General features: G+C 49.9%; 3 protein-coding genes across 7 annotated transcripts in view; 2 read left to right on the forward strand and 1 right to left on the reverse strand.

Annotated features, from left to right (window-relative positions):
- Positions 1 to 6397, forward strand: melk (maternal embryonic leucine zipper kinase). The gene is made up of 18 exons (XM_040187290.2): positions 1 to 366; positions 479 to 657; positions 756 to 841; positions 1211 to 1327; positions 1414 to 1557; positions 1658 to 1726; positions 1859 to 1951; positions 2175 to 2273; positions 2491 to 2559; positions 2759 to 2857; positions 2942 to 3028; positions 3133 to 3264; positions 3372 to 3530; positions 3628 to 3859; positions 4774 to 4870; positions 5335 to 5491; positions 5581 to 5684; positions 5786 to 6397. The coding sequence occupies exons 2-18, from the start codon at positions 579 to 581 to the stop codon at positions 5961 to 5963; spliced, it is 2001 nt and encodes a 666-aa protein (XP_040043224.2). The 5' UTR covers positions 1 to 366; positions 479 to 578; the 3' UTR covers positions 5964 to 6397.
- Positions 6034 to 8407, forward strand: LOC144383173 (uncharacterized). Its single transcript, XM_078080054.1, has 3 exons — positions 6034 to 7544; positions 7695 to 7747; positions 7909 to 8407. Exons 1-3 carry the CDS (start codon positions 7502 to 7504, stop codon positions 8266 to 8268), a joined length of 456 nt encoding a protein of 151 aa, XP_077936180.1. The 5' UTR covers positions 6034 to 7501; the 3' UTR covers positions 8269 to 8407.
- A 6584-nt stretch (positions 8408 to 14991) lies between these two features.
- pax5 (paired box 5) overlaps positions 14992 to 26320 on the reverse strand; it is a 48609-nt gene continuing 37280 nt past the window's right edge. For 4 of the 5 annotated variants that reach the window (XM_078080055.1, XM_078080057.1, XM_078080058.1 and 1 more), the window contains exons 8-11: positions 24240 to 24341; positions 21932 to 22018; positions 21188 to 21274; positions 14992 to 20298 (exon numbers count right to left, since the gene is read on the reverse strand). In XM_078080055.1, coding sequence (XP_077936181.1) covers positions 20216 to 20298; positions 21188 to 21274; positions 21932 to 22018; positions 24240 to 24341 — 359 coding nt within the window. In that variant the 3' untranslated portion in view covers positions 14992 to 20215. Of the gene's footprint in view, positions 20299 to 21187; positions 21275 to 21931; positions 22019 to 22770; positions 23784 to 24239; positions 24342 to 26320 lie in introns of those variants that run through there. The other variant, XM_078080059.1, reaches the window with a different exon arrangement.

Genomic DNA, 26320 nt, shown 5'->3' on the forward strand with positions numbered 1-26320 from the left:
ACAACAAGCTGGTACAGCCGACCACATATCACTCATATCCTGAACTCTACTAGCTGTAGTAGTTTGAACTAGTTTGTTGGATCAATTTTTCATTTTCTGTGGCGCAAATAGAGTACTGAAAGTTTTCCCCACCCAGCATCTGTTTTCAAACAGTGCACAACAGAACGATGTCGTCATGCGCGCGGTTCTCTTGTCCGCCACAGGGGGGCGCGCCGCGCACCAACCGGAAGCAGGAAGTGAAGTCAGTCGACGGGCGAAATTCAAAATTTCTGTAACAAAACAGCTCTGCTGCCACTGCGCCTTCCTACGTGACGTCTGGGGGCTCTGAACCGAACTTCCTCCGCACCCGTTCTTACACAAATCCCGGTGAGTGCGTCGCGTCGCCCAGCGGCTTCCAGTTTGTAGTGAGTTAGCTCACGTCGCGTAGCACTTCAGGCGTCGTTGACCACTTGTTCTGCTAACGGCGGTTGCTCCGTAGCGTCACGCCGCCCGCTGGACGTTAGCTACCGGGCTAAAGGACGCCGCGTCTGTAACCCGCCGGGGAGGGTCCTTCGTCGTACGGGGCTGAACCGGGCAGCATGCCGGTGGAGCGGACGGAGCACGGAGGAGCCGAGGAGCTCCACAAGTACTACCAGGTCTACGAGACCATCGGCTCAGGTAAAGGCGAGGTGCGCGTGCGTGTCCGCGCTCCCGTGGCCTCTCTGAGGTATACGTGTATATTTATATGTGTGTGTGTGTGTGTGTGTGTTGGTCAGGGGGCTTTGCCAAAGTGAAGCTGGGTCGTCACATCCCGACGGGGGAGAAGGTCGCTATAAAGATCATGAGCAAGAAGGAGCTCGGGGTGAGTGCAGTGATTCCTCTTCAACCCTTAAGTCCGTGTATGTACCATGTTTATATGCATTACATTCAATACAATTCTTCCCGATACTTAAAATATGATCCTTAATACAAACAAGTATTTTTTCGAAATCAGAATTCTGCAAAATGCCAACAAAACATGTGCATATTATCCACAATAAATAAATAAATTGAAACAAGAAAAATTGTCCGTATTTATCTTTTTTTTAGTTCCTCGTTCTATTATACATTTGGATGCCCAGTGTTGTTCATCTCCTCGTTTTCTGCATAAAAAACATTATTGGGGAAATAATGCAAAAAAACAACAAAAGACGTTTGAAAAATATTTTTAAAAGCTGTCCCTCCTCCCCAGGACGACCTGCCTCGTGTGAAATTGGAGATCGAGGCCATGAAGAACCTGAGTCACCAGCACGTCTGTCGTCTCTACCAGGTCATAGAGACCTCCACCCAGATCTTCATGGTGCTGGAGGTGAGCACGCGATACACAGACACCGCGTGTGCATGTGACATTGTCACGTTGTTTGGTTTTCCACCTCTGTCCCTTTGCTACCTCAGTACTGTCCAGGAGGGGAGTTGTTCGACTACATCATAGCCAAAGACCGTCTGTCAGAGGAGGAGACCAGGGTGTTCTTCAGGCAGATTGTGTCTGCCATGGCCTACGTGCACAGCCAGGGATACGCGCACAGGGACCTCAAACCGGTAAACACGACCACTGATTGTGTGTGACCGAGGAGCTGCGATGCAACAACGCGGTGCGAATGCGTTCTGGTGTCAATGGCGCGCTCTGCTTGATCTGCAGGAAAACCTGTTGATTGACGAAGACCACAACTTGAAGCTCATAGACTTTGGACTGTGTGCCAAACCGAAGGTAAAGCACCAACTTTCCCCTTCTCATTGTGTCATCAGTGAGTGTCAAGTAAAGGGAAAGAGGGGGGGATATAATGTCAGATCGGTTTGGTTGTTCCCGCACAAAATGTGTAAGTGGGTGTCTCTGTCCTAGGGAGGTTTGTGTCACGAGCTGATGACGTGCTGTGGGAGCCCTGCGTACGCTGCTCCTGAGCTCATCCAGGGAAAATCCTACATCGGTTCAGAGGTGGGACGCTGTTACAGCCACCGTGCTGCCCTTCAATGCAATAAAAACAACAACTTGCATTTGTATTTCCTGCAAAAAAAGACCCGATTAACTGCGTGTTCCACTTCCAACGCTGCCCTTTTTTTCACGCCGCGCTGATTGTGCTCGCTGGTTGACTCTGAGCGGAGCTGTGAAATCCTGGCTGTAAAGCTGAACGTACTGCTGCGCTGTGTGTAACCTGCAGGCGGATGTGTGGAGTATGGGGGTGCTGCTGTTCGCCCTTCTCTGTGGGTACCTGCCCTTCGATGATGACAACTGCATGGTCCTCTACAGGAAGATTACAGTAAGAGCGCTGACTCCATACCTGCTGTTTAGTTGTCTGGACCATTTGAAATGCTGAAAAGCTACGTTTTATTTTATTATTTGAGTGGGGGGGTAAATGTCTTCTGTCCATGTCCAGCAATTACTGTGGTTAATGGGATATTAATCAAACAGCAGAGACGCGTTTGTCTCCGTTTTAGTCCATTGGCGTTTCATAATGTGTTCTCGTGTCCCCTCAGAGAGGTAAATACGATAACCCCCGGTGGCTGTCTCCAGCCAGTGTCCTCCTCCTCAACCAGATGATGCAGGTACACGCAAACAAGCCCACGTTTCAACTCCTCAATACACATCGGCTTAAATAGGAAGAAAAAAATAGGCAATTTTGAATTTACATAATGGTTTGAATATAATTTGTACAACATGTGCGGTATTTTTAAACATGCCGCCGCTTGTTGGATGGTGTTGTCCCTCCGGCATTGACTTGTAGTTTCCCCGTGCGTCCTGTAGGTGGACCCCAAGCGGCGTGTTACTGTGAGGCAGCTGCTGGACCATCCGTGGGTGATCAAAGAGTACAACAGCCCCGTGGAGTGGCGTAGCCGGCAGCCGGTACACACACACACACACCCCCTGAACCAATCCCACATTCCGTAGCATGCATACGATTACTAGCACACCTGGTCTCCTCTGTAGTCCGGCCACATCGACAAGGACTGCATCACCGAGATGGCCGTCAGCATGAAGCGGTCGAGGGAGAGCGCCACGGCGCTGGTCAGCGAGGTGTGTGCGCGCGTCTGAACGTTTTATCGCGCCGGTCACTTTGTCCGCTGTGGTCGCAGCGGCTCCCCCGCGCGCGCTCTCTCAACACGTGTGACCTCCCACAGTGGCGGTACGACCAGACGACCGCCACCTACCTGCTGCTGCTGTCCAAGAAGCAGAGGGGGAGGCCTGTTCGCCTGCGGCCCGAACCCACCGCGCGCGAGGACTCCTGCTCACCGCTGCACCAGGGACTACAGGTCTCCTGGGCTCCGTTCTCTGTGACTCCACCCGTGACACCAGAACCTCCTGGTTTTAGTTTGACCCCTTTGACCTCCTGTTGTCTTCCTTTGCCCCGTGCGTCCAGACGAGGGAAGCCCTCCACTTCAGCGAGGACGAGGACGCTGTCATCGTGGGTTCTCTGGACTTTGCCTCGGATTACGTCGACGACTGGGCTCGGGTCCCACGATACACACCAAAGGGGGTCCGAGGTCAGCCGGATGGCGCGGCCAACCACAGGAACGCGGTATGGGAACGCCGCAACGCCAAGTCTTTTGCCTCATGGATGGGGGAGAAGAAAAAAAAATGACCTCACCAATTTCCTCTCTTCTGTGCTCCCAAAGACCCCAGCGTCTCCGTCAGAGACCCCAGAGAGAGGCCGAGCCACAGCGCCGCACCGCCAGGAGAGGAGGGGCCGAGACCAGGAGAACAAGGAGAACGTGGCCGTGCAGGAGAAGGACGTGGACATATTCGCGCTGCCGCCTCCTCGCACGCCTGCATCCGGCAAGAAGAGCAGCCGGCCCAACAGGAACGCGTTGACCACGCCCAACCACAACGCTAACGTCACTCCTAAAGGTAAGGGGAGTGCTGGGGTAGAGGCCACGCAGCTCAAGTTTATCACGTGCTTTTGTTTGTACGCCATAATTGTTTTTGTTCCAAAGAAGCACTTCTCCATTTGATTATTTAGCCGGCTGTCCCTCTCCACGCCGCTCTCTTCCATTTATTTGTTCTGTCGCTCTTATAATCACGTCCACGTGCCACACATTTGCAAATAAATTGTCCCGTGGTAATAAACTCGTTTATTTGGGCCGGTTTCCACGCCGAAGCCTCTCATATTTCCGACGATGTAGCTCATTAGGGAAATCGCCGGAAACGGACACACGCAAACTTATCTCTTGTCAACTCGCCACCGAGGCTATTATCGGGGCGCTAATTCTGTCCACTTATCTGCAAATGAAGGACGCCGTTATGAATGAAGGATCATTAAAGTCTCAATTGTTTTTCAAAGTGAATCGGCTGCTGGGATGTGTGGCCGCGTTGGTTTCCTCTGACGGCGTTAAACCCCGTTGGCACGTGGCTCGGTCCTGCTGCGCGCTCTGCCTCCTGCTGCCTGAGCTGCGGCGCAGACGTGCTGAAACACACAGACACACACACACACACATATAAAGTGGTGTGTGTGTGTGTGTGTGTGTGTCCCCAGGCGTGTGCTGTGACAGGTGTAGCTGTCTCTTCCTCTGCTCACCGTCCCACGTGGGCTGTAGTGACATGTGTTTTCTTGCCACTAAATCTCTCTCCCTTTTGTGTGTGTGTGTGTGTGTGTGTGTGTGTGTGTTCTGAATGAATCTTCTATTAAAACAAAACTCAAAAAACCTCAAATCAAATGTCTCGTTGTAAATGTTCCGCTGCAGGGCGATGCTAGTGGTGAGTGAGGTTAACGTGTCTGTACCCTTTGTTTTTAACCACGGGGTCTATTCCTGTTTGTCTGTCAGGATGCGGCAGCGCTTCTAAAGAGCACGATAAGAAGCGAGCGGCAGAGCTCAAGGAGCTTGCGGATGTTGAAATCCTGACTTTCAGTCCTGAGCGAAGGTGAGCGGGAAAGTGAGAGCGGCTGGATGTGATGAATATGGACGGGAGGGAGGATCCAACTCGTAGGCAAAGCTTTGTTTACATTGGTGCTTGAGGTCACGGATGCACAGAGGCGTGTATCTACACAAACATTCACCACGCCGAGGAGGGACTGATTACCTGTAAACCATTATCCCATCAACTACTTTATATCCTTTGTATAAGCTCAGTAAAGAAACAATGGTGCCTTTATCAGGGAACTATTTGTGTCATGTGATCGCGTTCTATTCAGAGGTGTCTCCTCAGGGTGGCCGATAAAACAAAGGATTCATTCTAATTCTAAAGAAGGATCTTTGTCCAACTGCCTTGTTAGTTTGAATGAAAGACGCTAAATGATTCTAGAATTGGACTAAAATGTAAAAGCGACCGACGAGGTAAGAGCCCAGCGGGACGACTTGACCTGAGACGCGCTTTGCCGACCCCAGGTCTCGGTCGCTGGACATGGCGGTCGTCGGGGACAGCGAGAAGAAGAGGAGGGGGGGAAAGGTGTTCGGTTCGCTGGAGAGAGGCCTGGACAAGATGATCACCATGCTCACTCCCAACAAGCGGCGAGCGCTGCGAGACGGCCCGCGCAAGATCAAGGTACGGAGCGAGACGGCGCCGCCACCACGCGAGCTCTGCGCCGTGAGCATCGCCCGCATCACCCTGTCTCTCTCTCCTTTCCCTGCTAGGCGCAGTACAACGTCACTCTGACCAGTCAGACCAATCCAGACCAGGTCCTCAACCAGATCCTGTCCAACCTGCCCGAGAAGAACGTTGACTTCACACAGAAGGGGTAAGGAGGCGACTCGCCACGCCCGCCCTCTCTCCCACGCAGACGCCCCCGGCGTTCGATCGCCGTCCCCCTAACGTCCCCGCGCCGCGTTCTCTCTTTAGGTACACCCTGAAGTGCCGGACGAGGGGCGACCACAAGAAGGTAACCATGGCGTTTGAGCTGGAGGTGTGCATGCTGCAGAGGCCGGAGGTCGTCGGGATCCGGCGCCAGAGGCTGAAGGGAGACGCCTGGGTCTACAAGCACCTGGTGGAGGACATCCTGTCCATGTCCAGGATCTGACGCTTCGCACTTTCCTCACGACGCCGCTTCCCGTTGAAGGCACTGGGCCTTTTGCGGTCCTGATGCGTGATGGATGCACAGAGTCACGCACGGCGCCCCAGCCTCATCATTCACAGTGAATACTTCCGTTTGTCCGTAGGCCAGCCTGCAATCCCCCGAGTACATGTTACACGCCAGGATCCTGTACAGCGCGTCTGGCTCTATGCAAAGCGCTGCTCTTTTAATTCGTAACTATTAAGCTACAGGAGGCTGTTTACAGGAAACCTTCGGGCTGCTCATATTTATGTCTCCATGTTTTATTCTCCCCTGTGGATGGAATTCACTGTCATTAATGTACATGCTTGCAATTTGTAAACTTCTCATTGGTGCTTTTAGTGTCTGTCACATTTCTATTGACGTAAAAGGAGCAAAATAAATGATTTCTGGTGACAATACAACAGACAATTTAGATTCATTTATCTACCACGCCATCACACACACACATATATATATATATATATATATATATACACATATATATATATATATATATATATACACATACATTTTGTCATTCACTCAGCAGTTTGATGGAGCAGTGGTGTGTTTTACACTCTTGTCAACATCCTTCTGTTCCTTTCCTGGTCTTCACTCCTCTTTGTTACTAAGATTGATGGTGATGGTTTAGCTGAGTGACAGCATCTGTCAGTTCCTATTTAGTGGAAAGAGATGAATCTAAAGCCGTTACCTTACATGTCGAACACACGTTTCCATCATGGAAACTATTTATGATTACTATTTTTTTTTCCTCCTGCATTTTATAGAAAAATACCACCTACCTGAAATATCTATCTGTGTGTTTTATACTTGAAAGGCACGTTGGATCATTCTTGGCCACGTTGGGAGATGAGTAGAGCGCCCGATGCTTATGGCTGAATAATGATGGCAGCATCTGAAGAGCCCCTCCGCCCCCTCATAACAGCGCTGCGTCTCATCGGCGCCCAATGGCGGCCGGTTCTCCTTGGCGTCCCAGCAGGGGAGGGCGAGGCAACGCCGGGTGGAGCTGATGATAAGGGGGGGGGGGTTTAACCTTAATGCAGTCAGAGAGGATTGGGGGGGGCGGGATGCTAATTTAAGACAGAGGTGAAGGTGGAAAATGGAGAGATCAAATGCAGGTGTGCGCGTGTGTAGACAACAGCTGGAGTCAAAGGCAGCTGTCGCCTTTCTCACATACAAGAGATTCTTCTCTTCACCGGGAAGATCATTCACTTGTTCCTCCTTTAACTAACACGCGAATGAAATCTCGTACTGGTGTGTAAATCTAAATAAAGCGACATGAAGGGATTCTTGTCGTTGTCCCTCCTTTCAAACAGGGGGCACTGCAACCTGTGTGCCCACGTTGGGAACTCCAGCCCATGCTTGTTTGACAGGAGCAGCACAAGAAGGCAAGTCTGAGGAGGACGAAGTCATTAAAGCTGAGCCCTTCGGTGAGTAGAAGTCGTTCTCGCCGGCGGATTTCGGTTCACTTTTTGCGTTTGTTCTTCTCAGGCCTGAGAGACATGAGGCTCCTTCTGACGACCGTCCTCGTCCTCCTTTTCCTCTGTGAGTTTGTTTTTGTGAGCAGAGCGGCGGCTCTGATACGCTCCAATCATTTTTGATTGCAAGAACATTTTTTAGTTTTTTTTTTTGTGAGGCGGCTTGACGACGTCCTTCTGGTATTCTCCTCTGACGGCGTGTCTGTATATTTTTCAGGGCTTCGAAAGTCTCAGATGTCCGATGATGGATTGCGTGGAAATCCTTGTGAGGTAGTTTGATTCAAGTAATTTGGGCTTTTCATCCAGAGGTTCCCAGCTCGAAGATTTACTGCCATTTTCCCTTTTTTTTCTAAAGAAGCTAAAAAGCCAATCCTGAAGTTGGTGGAGACCAAAAGGCCGTCACCTCCACTTTTGTCTCTGTCCCCCTGCAGGCCGCGTCCCTCCTCTCGTCCCCCCTCCTCCTGTACCCGTGGCTGACGTCCACGCTGCTCCGGCTCGTCCTGTCCGTCCCGCCTCTCGTCCTCGGCGCCCTGCATCACTCCCTGGCGCTGCTCCTCGCCTGTCCCTGGTGCGTCGCCGCCGCCTGCGTCTCTCTGCTGCTGACGGGCCTCCGCGTGGCCGTCTACCTGCTCCACCTGGCCCTGGCGATCGGGGCGGTGGCCATTTTGACCCTGGCGCGGCACGAGATGGCCGACGGCCACGCGGCGGACGCGAGAGCTCTGCGCCGGCGGGGGGAAAGCGGAGCGGCGGCGGGCGAGGCCATTGACTGCGGCGAGGATTCGCGGGGCTGATCTATTTCCTCCGAGCTTCCACCTCCGTTCATTTAATGGTCACGCAACGGCGGCTTCGTATTTGCCACAGATTGTGTTTTAAATTGGCTTAGAGAAACTTTGTAGCAGACGAAAATGAATAAATAAAAAGCACCTTTTATCGCGTGTCCTTGTGATCTAAACGAGGGTGAAAACACATCTGCTCGCTGCTACTTTAACAAGTGTACAGTTATTTCTCCATCGGCGTCTCTAAGCGTGCCCCCCCCCAATTATCTGCGGATTGTTGTGCTGTCCCCCCCCCCCCATTCGCAGATGTTATCATTAGACATGTCCGTCAAATGGAGATGAGCGGATAAGGGAAGAGAGGAAGGAATACGAGAACATTTCCTGCATTCATTGTGTGTGTGCGTGCATGCAAATTGTTTTCCTGTGAAAACACTAATAAAGCGAGTTAACAGGGAGAGAAACCGCCGAACTCTCGGAGCAGCGTTCAAACCTGCACCCCAAAAAAACCCCCCCCCATCACTTTTAACAAAACTATTTGCACTCCAGCCGAAAAGGTGGAAGCGGCGGTTGAACTTTCCGCGCTGTTTGTGAGAGAGAGAGACAGACAGAAGGGAAATGAGGCCGGATCATAGAGATTTATTACACGGCCGCGGCGTCCTAATTAGCATAAAGACTGGACCGGCCCACTCAAGCAGAGAATTAAAAAGCTTAATTGTGCTGTCAGCCTCCCTCTCTCTTCCTCGCTGCAGACGCTACCTCGTCTCCCCTCGTCCTCCTCAGCGCCCCGCTCGTGGAGTCGCCTCCGTCCGTGTTGTTTAATTGTCGGTGATAAATGGGAAGCAGGGTTTGTGATTGTCTCCGAGTCGGGGGGGGGGGGGGGGAGGGAGGTGGGAGAGGAGCAGGAGGAGGAATGGGAGGCGATTTGATATTTGCGAAGTAGAGAGCGGCCATTTATCAGATGCTTGTTTGAAGGAGGGAAAACGTGTTTGGCGGGATTTGACCCCCCCGGTCAGACGCGTGCTTTATGACATCAGACAACCTGAGACTGTGGGGTGATCGCATGGATTGCACAGTTGACATTGTGGCACTTTTAAGGGTTTTCTAGCCCGAGTATTAGTAGTATTGTTAGAAAAATCATTAACTATTCATTAGATATTAGCAGAGATTGAATTGACACGTCATGGATGAAGGCAACTGCTGCACTATAATACTGATTAAGGTGAAACATTATTTCCCTCCTGTTCATACCAAGTGTAACTGCTAATTTAAATAGAAGAATAAACCCTGAACTTGAATGCTTCCATAAATGAAAAACATAAAAGGAAGCTAAAACGCTGTACACCTGTATTGGTTTTTTTGTCTAAAGTATGAAATCACAAGGGACGCATTTGACAACAAGCTGTATTCTGTTTTTGCCAATGCAGATAAATACTTTATTCATCACTTATCGCAATTTCTAAATCATTACTGTTTCATCATCTGTTGTAAGACTTCTAGTAAAAGAAGGCCACTAGAAGCTGATTAGTCGTGGTAGCATCTTCCCATCGCTGCTGAAGTCCTCCAATGTCTCCAATACCAAGTATTAGACAGCACCCAAAAACAGCGAGGAGCGATGCAGCCACTGAGGTTAAAATCAACAGTCATAATCCAAAATTCTTCCACCTGCCGAACTGTGACTGCAGCATTCTACTGGTGGGATGTGTGTGCATGTTGTATGTGACGTTTTGTGAGTCGCAGACTAAACTCACCCCCTGGGTTGTGGTGGTTCCGTGTAGTTGTTGAGTTGCTCCAACTCCTTCTCAGGGTGTTTTCAGTTCATCTAAAGTTAAAGTTGTAAGTCTTATTCAGCGTTCGTTTTTAGCTCTTCGCTCGCAGGAAAAGAGATTCCAAACCGGAGGCTTCACATCATCGGCCTACAAAGCCACGTGCGACGCCACGGGGACCGCGTCCTCTTCTGGCTGGACGTCCACTCAGTGGCCCAGAAAGACTGCAGCGTGCACCAAACGCAACAGTCCCATACGTCCATCTATTGATGTGGAAAATGTCCCCAAGACGCATTGTGTCCAACATGTAGAGAAGAAGATGCCGACATGTTTAAGACGAAAAGAATAACCAGCAGGAAGAGGAAGGACGAGGAGCGTGAAGGGTTTCTCAGGAGGAGCAGGAGGAGCAGGAGGAGGAGGAGGATGATGAGGATGAGCCGGAGGAGGAGGGGGACGAGCAGGAGGAGGAGGAGGAGCAGGAGGAGGATGATGAGGACGAGCCGGAGGAGGAGGGGGACGAGCAGGAGGAGGAGCAGGAGGAGGAGGAGCAGGAGCAGGAGGAGCAGGATGAGGAGGAGGAGGAGGATGATGAGGACAAGCCGGAGGAGGAGGGGGACGAGCAGGAGGAGGACCAGGAGGAGGAGGACGAGGAGCAGGAGGAGGAGCAGGAGGAGGAGGAGGAGCAGGAGCACGAGCAGGAGGAGGAGGAGCAGGAGGAGGGGGAGGAGCAGGAGGATGAGCAGGAGCAGGAGGAGGAGCACGAGCATGAGCAGGAGGAGCAGGAGGAGGAGGAGCAGGAGGAGCAGGAGGAGGAGGAGCAGGAGGAGGAGCAGGAGCAGGAGGAGGAGGAGCAGGAGCAGCAGGAGGAGGTGGAGGAGGGGGAAGAGCAGCAGGAGGAGAAGGAGGGGGAGGAGCAGCAGGAGGAGCAGCAGGAGGAGCTGGAGGAGCTGGAGGAGCAGGAGGAGGAGGAGGAGGAGGGATTTTTCGAGGGTCGGTCCTGTTTGCGTCTCTGCTGTCAAAGCCTTTCCTGCAGCAGCAGACGAGGTTCAGACTTAAGAGGCCAAACGCTCACGCTGCTTCTCCCTCAGCACTGACAGCACACGCACACGCACACAACGTTACACCAGCATGCTTTGTCTTAAAGTCTGCACTTTACCCCCATCCTTTTAACCTACCTGCCCTTCCTCCCGATCTCCTCTTCCTCGTCTCCGTCTCTCCTCCTCTGCTGCAGTTTCTCTTGTTGTTTTTCTGTTCCTTCCTCCTTTTTCTCCTCCTCTCTCTAATTGGTCTCCGCTAGGTTAGCTCAGACAGGCCTATTCATCATAGCGCTGCCCTCCGAGACAAACCCTCGGGGAGGAAAGGGGGGAGATAGACGGAATCGGACGGGAGGGCGGGAGGGTCCGCCGCTTGTCAACCCGCTCTCCTCCTCTTTCTCCCCCCCCCCCTTTTTTCTCCCTCCCTCCTTCCTCTGCTGACTCCATAGATGTCAGTTTTGCAGCGGGAATAGAGGAGGAGGGAGATGAGGGGGGAGGCGGGGGGGGATGTCGACACATTAGTTAGGCTATTAGTTCAACAAGCTGCTTCCATGCCTGTCAATGGCTCTGACATTCACACGCACAGAAAGGAATGTACGCACACACACACACACACACACACACACACACACACGACATGTGTTACATGTAGTATCTGTTGTGAGGAAGCGATTATGAGTGATGGGGAGGGGGGGAGGGGGGGACTTTACACGGAACTGCGTGTCCCTTCACTTGCGGTGCCTTAATGACGGAAACGCAGCACTGTGCACAGGCCTCGCTCATCTGCGCCGCCGCCGCGCAGGTCAACGGGATCCGTGTAGCCGCTCATTCTGTGAGCTCCACATGTCTCCTGCGATGAGGTCAAACCGCGGGCTTTTTTCTGTTGGAGATTCTCCTCAATTGATGAGTCGGAGCAAACGGCGGACGAGTTTGGTTTCTCCAAGAGGCACAAAAGAAACGGCTTCCACAGCGATAAAACCCAAAAGGCGATTAGGCGTTGAAGTGGGATCGGAGCGTCCACGTTACCTCTATGGGGTCTCATCCTTTCGCAAATGCACCCCGGGTGAAATATGGCTTCGTTTTTCCATTACGATGGGGAATCGGGGAGGAAGCTCTGCCTGGCTGGGTGAGGCCTCCTGAGGCCTCTGGCCTTCTCGTGTGGACGGCCGGCGTGTTCCTCATCCAGAGTCTTTGTTCCCGTGATCCTCCACACCGAGAAAGGTCTCCTGTGTAAACGATAAGAACTGCTCCTATTGGGATCCAAAATGTACCCATCAAGTTGATCTAATACAAGCTGGGCTTCATTTCCTCGGTAAGAAAATTACTTCTCAATTTATTCCCTAAGCAAACATTGTGAACGTGAGTTTATGGTCTTAATCTTTAGTTTCAGGTCTTATTCAACGCAGCATGATGCTCATTTTGTAAATGATGGTCCATTTCGAGTCAAATCCACCACAGAGACTCCGCTTGAGTTACTGTTCTTTATCATTATTTTACTTCTGGTTAAAGAAATGCAATTCATCAATCTAAAGATTCCAAAGCAGCTGCACGAACCCGTGGATGGTTACGGCCACCACTTACCGATATCCGGAGGCATCCCACTGTATGTCCACTGGCATCGCTGCCAACAAAGGATCTGTGTCTCCTTGAAGGCAGCCATAATGTTGCATTGCATATATTTTTTATAGGAAATAATTTCACTGCTTTTGCTCGTTGTTCCTGTCAGACATCCGAATTCTTTTCAGCGGATGGACGATAAAAGCAACAAACCTGGTGAGTACACTGTTATCATAACTAATAGGAAACCAGAGGACTCCTTCACATAAATCAACACCGGATGATAAATAATGCATAGGGTCTACGTGCCTGTTGCACATCTTCAGTTATGTTTCTGCTCCCAGACAAATGCCTTCAGTTTAGAGCAAAAAGAGAGAGAAGATGGCAGGAGAAGTCGGGGTGCAAACACAGCAGCGGCCATGAATATGCAACACACACACACACACTCGCACACTCGCACACTCCCTGCTCCATCCCTTCCCTCTCAATGCTCCGTCAGTTTCTCCTCTTCCTTCGCCTCCTGTTTGATTCAAAGGGCCCTGCTCTCTCACTCCTAATATCTCTTCAGCACCGCACCCCACCCCCCCCCTTCCCATAAGAGCCCCTCTTCACTAATCAGCTGAGGCCCAATTATACTCAGTTGGCCCCAGACCTCCTCCCTACTGGGGCTCTGGAGGGCCAAAACACACTGATGCTGACTGACGTTAATTTGCATGACTCCTTGGCCTCCATAAGTACCACTGTTGTCTGTCTGCGCTCTTGTGTGGGAAGCCAGAGGAGGAGGAGGAGAGATAGCACATGTCAATGCCTAGTCATGTTACGTAATAAGGGGGGAGTGAAGAGGGCAGAGGGTGTGGCGCTGCCTTCCAACCAACACAACACTGTCAAAGTCGGATTTTTCCGCAACAGCGTTTGGCCCAATTTTGAGTATTTTCTGCTTGCACAGTTCTGCACAAACTGCGGTGGCACCTTGACCCTAAACCCTTCTTGTGTCTTTGCTACATGCAACGTAGGTGCAGACCGAGCCTGAATCACTCATACTTTGAGTTGATATTCTAGGTGACAGATTTTTAGGTTTTCCGACTTTTAGTACCAAGCATGGGTAAAGGTCCAAAAAATACTAGATCCTGCAATTCCTACATTGCAACTTAATAAGATCTTGCTAAACACTAGAGATGAGCAAAATGTATTGAAGTGAAAATGTGTTTGGTTTGTATTATATTGTGGCACAATATTATGGTTGTAAAAAATGTAGATGCTGATTTGCTCTCAACACGATTTCACCGATTTTCAAGACAAATGTGAGGGAATTTACGAAGAAAATCATAGAAAGGAATTAGTGCTTTATTCCCTTTACACAGTAGTAGTTTGAATATTTATTGTTAATCTCAATTTAGCAATAAATGTATGGTCTCCTTAAAGTGGCATTCTGTGTTCTGAAAGGCAGGGGGCGACTCCTCCAGTTGCAAAAATAACTGGTTTCATTAAACCCACATGAGAAAATGACCTCTCACCTTATATATTCCTTCAGTAAACACTATGAAGTCTATATTCTTAGTCTGTTGTTTAATAGTCTTCAACATAATTACAGCTACCTTGTGATTGACAGGTCGCTGCCCTACCAGAGCTGTGCACGGCATCTACACCCCTCCTCCGGCGTCCAAATATGGTCACTTCTGTCCGCCGGTTGCAAAAAAAAAGCCCAGACGGTGACCGACAAATATCAAAACTTCTAAACGACAACCCACAAAACAATTTTTTAAGTTTTAAATCACACACACCGGATTGAAAGTATTTCGGCATTGCATCCATTGGGGGGAAGGGGGGGTGCATGCTGGGGCCCCGGGCCCATGAAGGGTTAATGCAGCCCTGAAGATAAAAACATCTTTACAAATATTCACCATATGAGTCGTTTTTACAGGGCTGCCTTTAGTTGGCGGGGAACCAAAATTAGCTTGTTCACACACACACACACACACACACACACACACACACACACACCTACACACACACCTACACACATGCAAGCTCACCATGCTGCTTTTCAGTCCTGGGCAGGAACCCAAACTGCAGACAGCCCGGCCGGTGTCTCAAGCTGGGTTTGTGCTGTTTTCTGTGTGTGTGGCGTGTTGTCGCCATGTCGCGGCTTGTGTCCTATTATCACCCACCTCCCCCTCCTCGTCTCCCCTACACACACACACACACACACACACACCTCTGCCCCCTCCTGGACTCGGCCAGCAGCCAAGACTGCAGCAGTGGGACGGTGCTGAGGGGAAGGAGGGGTTTTAGCTGCCGCCGCGTTGAGGAATGTGCGCGTTCCGTCTGCATGCACAGAAAACACGTGCACATTCGTAGCCAAGCACTGACGCGGGAGCTGTCACTTCCAAAAAATTATTTTTTATTCTGAAGGACCAATAAAATTATGGCAAATATTTACAAATAATTACTTCTTAGCTTCACATTACAGGTACGTAAATGTAATAATTCACCTACAACAGTCACTCAGGTGGACGGATGAACATGTACACGTTATGAAGTAATGCATCAAGCAAACTGCAATTTAACATTTCACAGTAAACTCAAACCCAGGGAATGAACTAACGATAATATCCACGTTAGGAATATGAAAAATAAGCATAATATCTAATTTAACATTTATTTCCAGTTTTCTGAAGAAAATTGATCACAATTCAGGAAACAAAAATCCCCCCACCAAAAAAAATAAAAAAATAAAAATAAAAGTAGAGAAATCAATTGATATGATATCTTTGGCAAATTCGCACTGCAGTAAAATACATTCAAATATTAAGACAACACGCAACACACAAAGAGAAAAAACACCAAGTTTTGTTTGCAACTACTAGAAAATCGAATAAAAAACATACACATTTTCTTAAAGAAGCATTTCTTTTAACTTATTTTTTTTTAACTCCTCCTGTCCAGAATATTTGAAGGCATTTCTTTATCTTCATTTTTGTGTTTGTATCTGTAAGTATTTTTCTGCTATTTTATATGTGGGTTCTTTTGTACAAGAGTCTATTATTTAAAACAGGCATCACAGGCTTTAGTGAATGTTACAGATATGTTTTCTTTTTGTCGCGTTTGAAACCTAATTCATCGTTACCCTTCGGCTGTATTTATTTCTTCTTCTCTTTTTTTTTTTTAACGAAACGTCACAGATATAAATATCTCTTCAACATCCCAGATAGGAAGCCATGGACACAAAAAACTCCAGATTGTTACACGAAAGGCCACAGTAAGGTGAAAAATCATGTTACCTATTTTTCTTTTTCTTTATCTTCACTTTGATTGAAACGTCGGCTTAAACAGCACAGTTGATTTTTGTAGGCAGAGTCCTGTGTATGTCTCCTCTTCCACAGTTGAATAATATTAAGATGTAAAGAACATTGTAACACTTCAGCGTGAGATCTGTCCAGAGCCTAGTTATATGAGCAAGCATGAAACAGATTGTGCCACTAATTGCTGTCAAAATGTGATGCTGAAATCCCCTCAGGTTTGGTGGAGGCAGTAGCCATCTTCATGGATTTCATATTGAGATACAGTCAGACGGTGCACACTTGCTGAGAAATCCTAATAAAGAACAAACTAATTTGCATTTTTATTTCCGTTTCCCATTTGATTCAGAGCTGGGATTAAAAAACAACAACTCAGGATGCCATTTGAATTTTCATAGACAGTAAACTGGAAATGAAACGTCTTTGTTTGATCTGAAACTGGTGTTTCTTTGTGGGGGGGTTTAATTCTCAACAGATGCACGGGGAGAAAAGCAAATTACAAGATGCCATCTCGCAGAAAATTCTCCGCCAGATAAAGAACACAGGCAGCAATGTTGCCATTGAAATGACCTCACTTCGGCCCCCTGCTTCATACCGCCGCAGGATATCGACAGGACGGGACCGGGGGGGCGGGAGGGGGGGGGGCAAAAAGGAAAGTGGGATTTTTTCGAAGGAGGTCACAGGCCGGAAACCCACGGAGTACTTTTAATATTCCTTATCCTGGTGGTGTGGTAATGCTACCAGGACGGGAGGCGAGGCGAGGGGAGGCGAGGGGAGGGGAGGCAAGTGCGTGAGATGTGATGAGATTATGGCCGAGGGAGAGAGGGAGGGGGAGGAAAAAAAGGCTTCTGATGGCACAGCAGGTTTGGCCTCCCCAGGGGAGCACATGGGCCCGGAGAGGAGGGGCAATCCCCACTCTCCGCTAAGGACAAAGACAGTTTGTGTCTGTACTTATACTTCTGTGTGTGTGTGTGTGTGTGTGGCCTCCGCCTGCCCGTGCTTCCTACAGTACCACCCACGGTGACGGCCCCCCTCCCACCCGCCCCTCACCGCTGCAGTCAATGTCACGGCTGCCGACGGAAGGCCCAGTCGGAGCTGCGCTGCCTCTCCCCGTGTGAGCCCATTAGGTCAAAGCAGTGGCAAAGGCAAGCTGTGTCGCCGCGACATGCAGCGGCTAACCAATAATCCCGTTAGCGTGCGGCTGGGATCCTCGGCAACAGCCAAGGAGGAATTTGGGCCCCGTTTTGGTGTCGCAAGCTTCTGGCGAGCGGCCAAGCAGAGGCTGGATTCGCCTCCTCAAGGAGAACGACTCTAAATCCAAATCTCGTTGTGTGTGTGTGTGTGTGTGTGTGTGAAAAAGGCTGTAATTCACGCTCTGGTCGACTAATAATATAGAAAAGCAATATTAATGAACAGACTTGTAACATGTCTGTCACCTACTTTTGTGTATTTTGTGCCTTTGTTTTGTTAGTGGGTCCTGTTCTGTTCATCTGCTTCATTTCAGTCATTTCAGCAAATCCTTTTTGTGGGTCTAAATCCCGGGCGGTGCGCCTCCAACGTCCTTTCACTACATTCGGGGAACCCCTTTGCTGCTCATCGACATTGGTGGCTGAAAGCCGAGACTTTTTCTTACAACACATGTCGTTTTTTGCGGCACTATGATGCTGTTTGCTGATTGTTCATTTTGCACATTTCTGGATCGGGGCCAGTTGCCGCAGCTCGCCGGCTGCTGCTCATTGGTGGCAGGCGTCGTTTAAGGGTCAACCCGGCGTTGTCCTGGGCAGCGGTCTTTGTGGGAGGAGTTTCAGGAGGGGGGGGTGACATATAAAACTAAAGGCACTGTCCTTGTTTTCAGCTGGTGTGGTTCAGGTTCAATAATGCCTCAAAGGATGAGGAGAGAAAGAGGAATGAGGACGGTCTCCTGCCGTCGTAGCGATCTGCTTCAGAGGTGTGTGCAGCACAACTTTTAGGCTCTACAAATGCAAAAGGGTCCCCTCGATCGCTACAGAATATCAGAAAACAAAAAACAATTTAGAAAAACTAACAGCTTTGCTCAGTGGTCATAGGTATGCGTTTGTGGGTAGCTTTATTTTCATGTCGCACGCTGCAGATTTGGTGGCTACAGAGTAGCAACGAAGCGCTGCGGTCAGCCACACGTGTGCCAGTAAAAACAACAACAAAATATACGTAAACATTTCAGGACAATGGCTAAAACAACACCACACACCTCTTAGTCTTTTTTTTTTTTGAAAATGTGAAGAACTGCAACGGCTGTTGACATTGTGACTTCTCTTCTCGTTCACTGATTACTGTACAAGTCTCTAAGGACAGAAGTGAGACAGGAAGCTGGGCACAGACTCAGTTGAGACACAAGACCAACACCGGGGGGGGGGGGACGCACTGATTTCTGATCAACGCTGAGTGGGCACATCCGTCCTGCCGTGTCCGTACGGGACGGGTAAGGCCTCCACCCCGCTGGCATACATTGTCACAGCGCACAACTGATGGAGGAGACAAACGCTTGTTTGTTGGAGGGGGGGTTTGTTGCAAAAAACAATTTGGGGATGCCAAACAAGCACAGGGACATGCGCTTGAAAGGGCGAGTAGAAGAAGAAGTGCTAGTTCTAAAAGGAAGTCAGATAAAGCAAAAAATGGCGCCTTTTAAATAATGATTGAGTCTCTTTGTGCTTTTGTAGTTGGTCAGCCGATCCACTAGGGGAGGCCCATCTTTGGGGAGTTTAAAGAGAAAGAGAGAGAGGGTGCTGCTGCTTCCCGCTGGGTCTTATCGTTATCCGGGCAGCAGATTGAAATGACTTTGTCTTTTTATTGAGTGGCACCTGCGCCAGCTGTTCCCTGGCCACAAACGATAAAACAGGAAACTCAGATCATACTCAGAAACAAAGACTTCTCGTCACGTGGAACGGTTTTTAAGATTTCATATTTCACTGCGTCGTCATCATCATCATCATTACTACTCTAGCACAACAGCGTGACACATATTATAAATCATCGACAGGCATTCACTGTGCAGCGCAGAAAAAGCTCCTTAATATATTACTCTGTGTCTCCTCCCATTATAAATAGCTCTTGACTGCGTCGCGGCCGGCGAGCTGGCGTAGCACCTTCCTGTACGACCACTGGCTTTTTTTTTTCTTCTTTTCATTTTGGCCTGATGTGAATGTTTCTGTCAGATTTTTGGCTGTGCTTTTGCCGAAAGGCCTGTCCGTCGGTCGGTGGCACCTGCGTGGAGGTCAGGCGCACTGCGACGCGCCGCGACGCACACTGGCGTCCGGCTGCAAGCGGCAGGGCTGAGCGCTCGACTGAAGCTCACCCCCCCGGCACGCCGATTCATCTGATCGTAGTCTCGGCGACCGCAACTGAGCGCCGCCGCCCCCCCCCCCCAAGCTTAGGATTTCCCCTCCAGTCGAGGCACCGGTCGAAGGTCGAAGGTCGAAGAGAGAGACCACTTATCGTCGAGCCTTTTTTCAATTGCCCAAAAGCAGAAGAGCAAAGACTTGGGCGCCAGTTTTGTTGTCCACACAATAGATTCTGTCTGTTGGGAGGCGCCTTACGGTGCTGATGGTACCGTCGCCGGTAACGGACAGGCGAGCGGGCTGAGCAGCGGGAGCTTGTGTGGTGAAACCGGCTGCGAGCGTTGTGACCCCACAGGAAACGCGTCGCATCCACAGTAGCGAGACTAGAGCGGTGACGCCAGCGGTGATTTTGGTCATTTAAAGTTATGAGAATTGGATTGTCTTTACTTTGCCGTAGCGTGGCATAGAAAATTGATTGATTGATGTCGGTGGGGGCGAGAGGGGGGCGGCACAAAAAGACACTTTTTGTAAAAGCAATTTTGCTGGAATCGCCTCAAATGATTCCATCAAATAATATTTTTGGAACCTGAAAACGCAAACATTTAACCACCGAAGAGATCACAGCACCGTTTCAATCACCACTTGGTCCACTCAAGTCTCGGGTTTGAAGGTGGTTGGTTAAAAACAGGTCACCGAAGCCTCGACCGATCCGCGGGGAGCCAGCCGCCGAAAGCCCGTGTCCTCACAGCGCTGTCGCAACCACCGAACCGTTCTTCGGCCCAGCGGCGCTTTTTGTCGGCTCAAGCGTCAGTCGAAGAAAATTCAAACTTCACTGACGTCACAAATCATTGTCGTTGTCGTCCGTGCGTAGCCAGGTCGGCACTGTGCAGTGCTGGTGCTATCCGTCGCCTTGCCCCCCCCCCCCCCCCCACCACCAACCCCCCCCTCTCCCTCGCCCCCCCCCCCCCGTCCTGGTCTTCTGACCGCTGGAGGGGTCAGTGGCGGTCGTAGGCGGAGGCCGTGGCCGTGGCGGCAGGCCCCGCCCCCCGCGATGTTGCACTGTAGTAGTACGGTGACCCTGAGGAGAAATGGACAACGCACATTTTTCAGTCAGTTTCCCCTGAAAAGAGACCACATTTTCACTCCCAGTCCAGTTCATCACAACTTGGGACCTGTTTTGTACATCCACCCTGGTAGCAAGAAGAAATCCGATTGTAAGTCTGTGAGAAAATGATGTGTGACTGATGGTTAAAGTGACAAAAACATGACCCCCCCGTTGTATTAAATCTGAATTATTGTACAACTCCGTTGGGTTACTGAAATGTAAAACGTCGAATGAGCAGCTTCAATTTAGCGTTAAGATTATGTTTTACTTTAATTTGAGTAGGAAAGGGCAGAAAGGAGATGACACGAGCAGATGAAGCTAATGAAAAAAAGGCCGATGAAATGAACTCGGTCTACGTTGTGACACTGACACGTCTCCCACCTCCTCCCACACACACACACAGTCATGTACACACACACACACTAACACACAGTCATGTACACACACACTGAGCACAGCTCTACTACTGCTGATCCCTTGAGTCTATTCTCTCTTCGGGGAGGAGGTCAATTCAATACTGTAACCCCAAAGACACACTAACTCACCTTCAAACACATCAACAGCCTTCTCACACACACACACACACACACACACACCACCTGTCACTTCCATCAATCAGCCGGGCGGTGTGTTGACAGGTCATGTCCGTCCACAGGTAATCTCAGGAGGCTCTTTGGGGAAGTGCGGCATTAAGCCGGCCTGACAAACTATTTAGTCTCAGACGAGACTCGAGACGCCGTCTCTCCCCTTCTACCTCTTTCATTTGTCACCTCCACTCTCACCCCCCCCTTCTCCACCGCGGCCAATCTACGTTAACGTCCTCCTCGTCTTTATCTGCTTTTTCTGTCCTCTGTCCACCTACCTTGCATCTGTCCTGCCTGGCTGGTGAAGAGGCCGGAGGAGCAGCCGATTTCAGTCCCCAGGAGCGACCCATAGTCCTGCTGGAACACTGGGGACAGACGGGCGGAGGGAAGTTGAGACAAGAGGGGTGAGCGCGGGGCGGAAGGGGTTGCAGAATACACACTACAGACCCGCCTCACCTGTTGACCTCTAACACACGTTCACCCGCGGACCATTTCACCTCTAAACGTGCCCCCCATAGGTGGTGTCTGAGAAGATTCCTTTGAGATGTGGCAATGGATGTATTTATATATTGCAGTCCGACAGATCACTGCTCGCGGCTCACTTTGGTTCGGTTAATGTCGAGGTGACCACGTGAAAAATAGAAAATAAGTGCTTAACTTCCTACACGGTGACTGATGAAATCCCCCAAGTTCCAAAGCGCAACACTGGTGCAAAGCAGATGAATGTCGGTTAATCTGTTCCTTCCGTTCTCACTCTCTTTCTTCCCCATTTCTTCAACCTCATTCACACCGCAAATTGCCTCTTTTTTCAAAACATCGTTTCACAGAACCATTAGTGCGTCCATGATGTATTATACTGTACGGCACAATGGTACAATACAGACAGAAATGTACTGTAATGGAGAAAAAAGAAGAAAAAAAACGTAAGAGTGGAGCATAAAAGATACTGGCTATTACAAGAGGTTCGAAGTGGGCTGTGAGGTGGGATGAATATGAAACGCATTCACATGGGATGCACCTACCTAATAAACTGGGGTTGGTGAATCTCCAGGATTCGTTGTACGTGGAATACTGCGGATGGGAATATGGACTTCCGGAAAAATCTCCACCTGAGGGGAAACAAAGAGACAGAGCATGTTCAGAGCGCAGGCTGCAGACGGTGAGTTTATTTAGTTTCTCTCGTATCTTTTACTGCGCCTCCCCCTGTTTCGTGTTTGGGCCACAAGACGTTTCTAAGAAAAGATCAAGCTGAAGTTGAGCACTTTTATTTTCGTTTTACCGTCCATGAGTAAAGTTTTCCCTTCTCTTTTCACTGCAGCAGCTAGAATGTCCGTGTAACCAGGATGTACTTTTACTTGAAGCCGTTAATAAGGTGCTGAAATGCAAAGCGTGTTGTGCACCTCATTAAAATCTCCCAGTGTTACTGCAGGCTTCGCCTCTCCGGAAGGAGCGTGCACGTGAAGGAGCGTGCACGTGTCCGCGGTGCTTTTCAATGACAGAACTTCGTGTTCTTGGGGTTCGACGGTGTTCCTTGAGCTTCGGACAGAGCGGCTTGCGGGGCCCAGAGAGCTCAGCCCCTTTCTCTCGCCCAGCGGATGATGGTCCAAGCTTTTCTCCCTCATTTACTGCTCGCTGTCTGGGGGGGTCGGCCGTCCCTCTCGTCTCCGCCTCCCGCTCTTCCCTTCACCTTCCTTCTCTCCATTTTTCTCCCTCGTCCTCTGGCGCTGCCGTCTGCGGCCGGCCCGTCAGCCCTCACATCAAAACAACATTCTTCCCCATTTTTTTTTTCTCTCAACATCTCTCAACTGACTTGCTCTCTTATCCCCCCCCCCCCCCCACCCGGCCTCCCGCACTCGTTCTTTCTTTTCCTCCAGAACCTTCACTCCTCCCGGGGGGGATCCCTCTCCCATAGCTGACAGTCACAGACCCTGATGCCCCCTCCTTCCATTGCAGCCCCCACCCCATCCCTCGTTCTGTCGGTTCTGCCTCACTGCTCCTCCTCCACCCTCCTCCACCTCCCCCCCCTCTGCGTGTCAGCCCCCCTGCAGCAGCGGGAGAGAGGAAGAGAGAAGGAGAGCAGCAAAGGAGAGCTGCTGCTTAATGAAGGTATGATATTAGACCAGAGTGGACAAAAAAGAAGGATAATTTGCCTGGAGAAGTGCCGAGATAAAACACGGCGAAGCACAGTTGGGAGATTATCTCCTCCAGTCGCCCCCGTCGGCGGGAGGATTCGTGAAGCTTCAAATACTCACTGAGAAGAATTTAGAATGTAGAGTGTGTGTGTGTGTGTGTGTTTGGATGTAACCCAACAGGTTTTCCTTTCATCGCAGCATCCTTTGTGTGTGTGTGTGTGTGTGCGTCTGTCAGGTGGGGTCGGGATGCGGTCTCCATGGCATCCCCGGGCTGCGAACATCCTTCCCTTGTCATCGCCGCGGTGACGGCGGCGTGTCAGGTTGTTTAGGAGACGGGGGGGGGAGAGTGCGAGGGGAGGGGGGGGGGGGCTCAGGGGTCTCCCTTTGTGTAACTTGATGTCAAGGTCGCGCATACACACGCAAACCCACGCACTGTCAAAAACAACCGCGCGCACACAAACAACCGCATACCGGCACGCAGAGAGAGACACACACGCTGTCAAAGCAGGGGGCAGGACGGGGTGAGCGCGGGGGGGGCAGGGCGAAGGGGGTTACCCCGTCTTTGGACGTGATGTTGCTACACGTCCGCGGAGAGAGAGAGTGTGTGTGTGTGTGTGTGTCCGTCACAGACAGTGATGATTGGGAATACACAGGGACGGGAACTTGTGAACAACAGTGTTTGGACTTTGTTGGAGGGTCTTTTGCGGTGCGCTTCACACTGACCAAGAACGCCACGGCGAGACTGAGAGCGACGGGGAGAGAGAGAGGGAGAGCGAGGAAGGACTGAGAATGGCGGCCCAGGATTGAAACACAAAAGCGGCGTGGAAGGCGGAGTGGAAGGGAATGAATGAATTAGTCGTGGGTCACTGGTGATTCTCATTAAAAACAAATTACTAATGTTGAGGAGGGACAGCTGTGCTACTGTGGCTGGTTTCTAATGACACACACACACACACACACACACACGCGCGTATGGATGCACACACATGCCACCCCCTGGGAACGCTGTCAGCCATAGTGTAGACAGACAAGAAGGAGGAAGTGGCAAAGCTAAGGACACCCCCCCCCCCCCGAAGACACACACACGCCAAGTGCGAGTTGAAACACATACGTATGTAGAGTTGTCCAATCTGCTGAGAGGAACAGGCCGAGGGACGACCTGCTGAGGAAAGGCGAGTGAAACTGCGTGTGTACTCACCAGGTACCATGCCGGTGAGGGAGGGGGTGGAGTAGCTGCCCTGTCCGGTGGGGGGGACATGAGGAGGGTAGCCTGGCAGAGTGGTGCTGGAAAGGTCACGACCTGTAACCACACACACACACACACACACACACACACACGTGTCAACACGTTCCTGCCATCAATATTAAGATCCGTGTCGATATCGTCTTTGTCATCAACGTTTTTACTTGAAAGGAGCCCTGCAGGCAAAATGCTGCTCGGAACCATTTGACTGAAATGACCAGTTTATAGTATAAGATGCTTAATGCTGAGATGATGCCAAGATATTTACCTTATTTACCAAAAATGCAGACGTGTCATATTTGCAGTCAAAGTGTGCACGCCTATTTAACAATAAAGCACATTTTGCAGTACATTTCCAAGTATTGCATCGCTGATCTTGCCTTGATTAACGACACGTCAGGGTCCCCTGTTGTGTTTTGACTTGGTTTACTCGAGTGTTGTGTTAATAGGAATATGCCATGAATCCAAATGTAAATAGTAATTTTCTAAACAGCGTTTTACGTAGTATCATGAAATAGATAGTTTAGGTTAGACCTACTTTGGTCTGACCGCCATGGATACGGAGATCAAGCTGAAGGTCTGAAACTATTCGACACCTCTACTCGCAAACGGAGGTTTAAAACCAGCCCAAATGCAATATAGGGCTGACTGTGCTCTCGTTTGCAATACCGGACATCCTGGACTACAGGTGTCATCAATAACAAGTCAACTATCTGTAATTGGATGACCTGTAAAACTCTCCACCACACGCAGAATCTTCACAGCGAGGTTAAGGCAGCAGCACATTCAGGATGTCCTTCTTCCTTTGGTTCTTTCTTCCTCGTTTATTGTCCACTGACATCTATTCACCCCCCTCCTCCTCCTGCTCCTCCTCCTCCTCCTCCTCCTCCTAACCTCTTCAGCCCGTCACTTGGTGGATAGGATATATAACTGCATTAGACTACATGACAGTGTGTCGGCCCGAATCATTTCTCTGTGTTTGCGTGTGGTAGACATCGGGAGTGCGTTGAGAGTGAGCCCTCCATTCATCATCATCACACACACACACGAGTGCTTTGACGCCCCCCCCCCCACACACACACACACACACACATTTATCATCATCATAAACAGCTCAGATGCTAACACCATCAATCCCATTCACTTCCCCTTCACTTAACCACCACTAACTAACTGAGAGGAGGAGGAGGAGGAGGAGGAGGAGGAGGAGGAGATGGGTGAGACGGGTTCATGAGAAACAATGTGAAGGGAAAGGTGTTGTGAAACGAGACAGAGCAGACGGGTGGATAAAGTTACTTTCCATTGCATGCTGGCATATCAGCTAATAACCTCTTATGGCAAGTGGATCATTAGGGTTCACCATTTTTATTTTTCAACGTCCGGGTCTGAAGTAAAGTTCCCAGAAACTTGCATTCTCACTTCTGGCCATCAGGGGGCGACTCCCCGGTTGCAAAAATAGGTTGTTGATTAAAAAGAAATCTATGAGATGGGTGTCTCTACTTCTCACTTGATTTATTCAAACAACATGAGTTTATGGTCTCAACCGCTAGTTGCAAGTCTACTTAAATGTTAATTCAGTCCAACACAGACCAGGAAGCAGTGTGTGCTTGAGGGTCTGTTGTCCGGTCTGGGAGGTCTTTGTGTTTTCAGTGTAACACTTACTTACTAAGAAAAGCCAAGATGGCGAAGGCCAAAATGATGAATTCAAGGCTTCAAAACGTCAGCCAACTAATCCATTGGTGACCTCCAGATGACTACGTGCACTTCCCATGTACCGTGTAACGACAAACTGACTCATTCCAGCCACGCAGACTATCGGCTGTTTAGGCTTTACTGAAAAATCTAAATCAAGACAATCAGAAATGTCTGAAAAGATGATAAGAGGTTACTAATAAACTAATTATATAATTAGTAACTAATGGTATAATAAGCTCGAGCATTTCTCTTCTCTTCACTTAATATGAGCCTCCTCGCCTCCCTCCCTACCACCCTCCTCTCGCCTCCTCTGTCCCTCTCCGCCTCCTCTCTCCTGTCTC

This window comes from Gasterosteus aculeatus, chromosome 9 (assembly GCF_964276395.1).
Source record: "Gasterosteus aculeatus chromosome 9, fGasAcu3.hap1.1, whole genome shotgun sequence".
In the NCBI taxonomy this organism is placed as follows: domain Eukaryota; kingdom Metazoa; phylum Chordata; class Actinopteri; order Perciformes; family Gasterosteidae; genus Gasterosteus; species Gasterosteus aculeatus.

Coding starts and splice junctions, on each gene's coding strand:
- melk (XM_040187290.2), top strand. CDS start 579: ATGCCGGTGGAGCGGACGGAGCACGGAGGAGCCGAGGAGCTCCACAAG. Junction 3,029..3,132: donor CCACGGCGCTGGTCAGCGAG/GTGTGTGCGCGC, acceptor GACCTCCCACAG/TGGCGGTACGACCAGACGAC. Junction 3,860..4,773: donor CGCTAACGTCACTCCTAAAG/GTAAGGGGAGTG, acceptor TTTGTCTGTCAG/GATGCGGCAGCGCTTCTAAA.
- LOC144383173 (XM_078080054.1), top strand. CDS start 7,502: ATGAGGCTCCTTCTGACGACCGTCCTCGTCCTCCTTTTCCTCT. Junction 7,545..7,694: donor CCTCGTCCTCCTTTTCCTCT/GTGAGTTTGTTT, acceptor TATATTTTTCAG/GGCTTCGAAAGTCTCAGATG. Junction 7,748..7,908: donor TGCGTGGAAATCCTTGTGAG/GTAGTTTGATTC, acceptor GTCCCCCTGCAG/GCCGCGTCCCTCCTCTCGTC.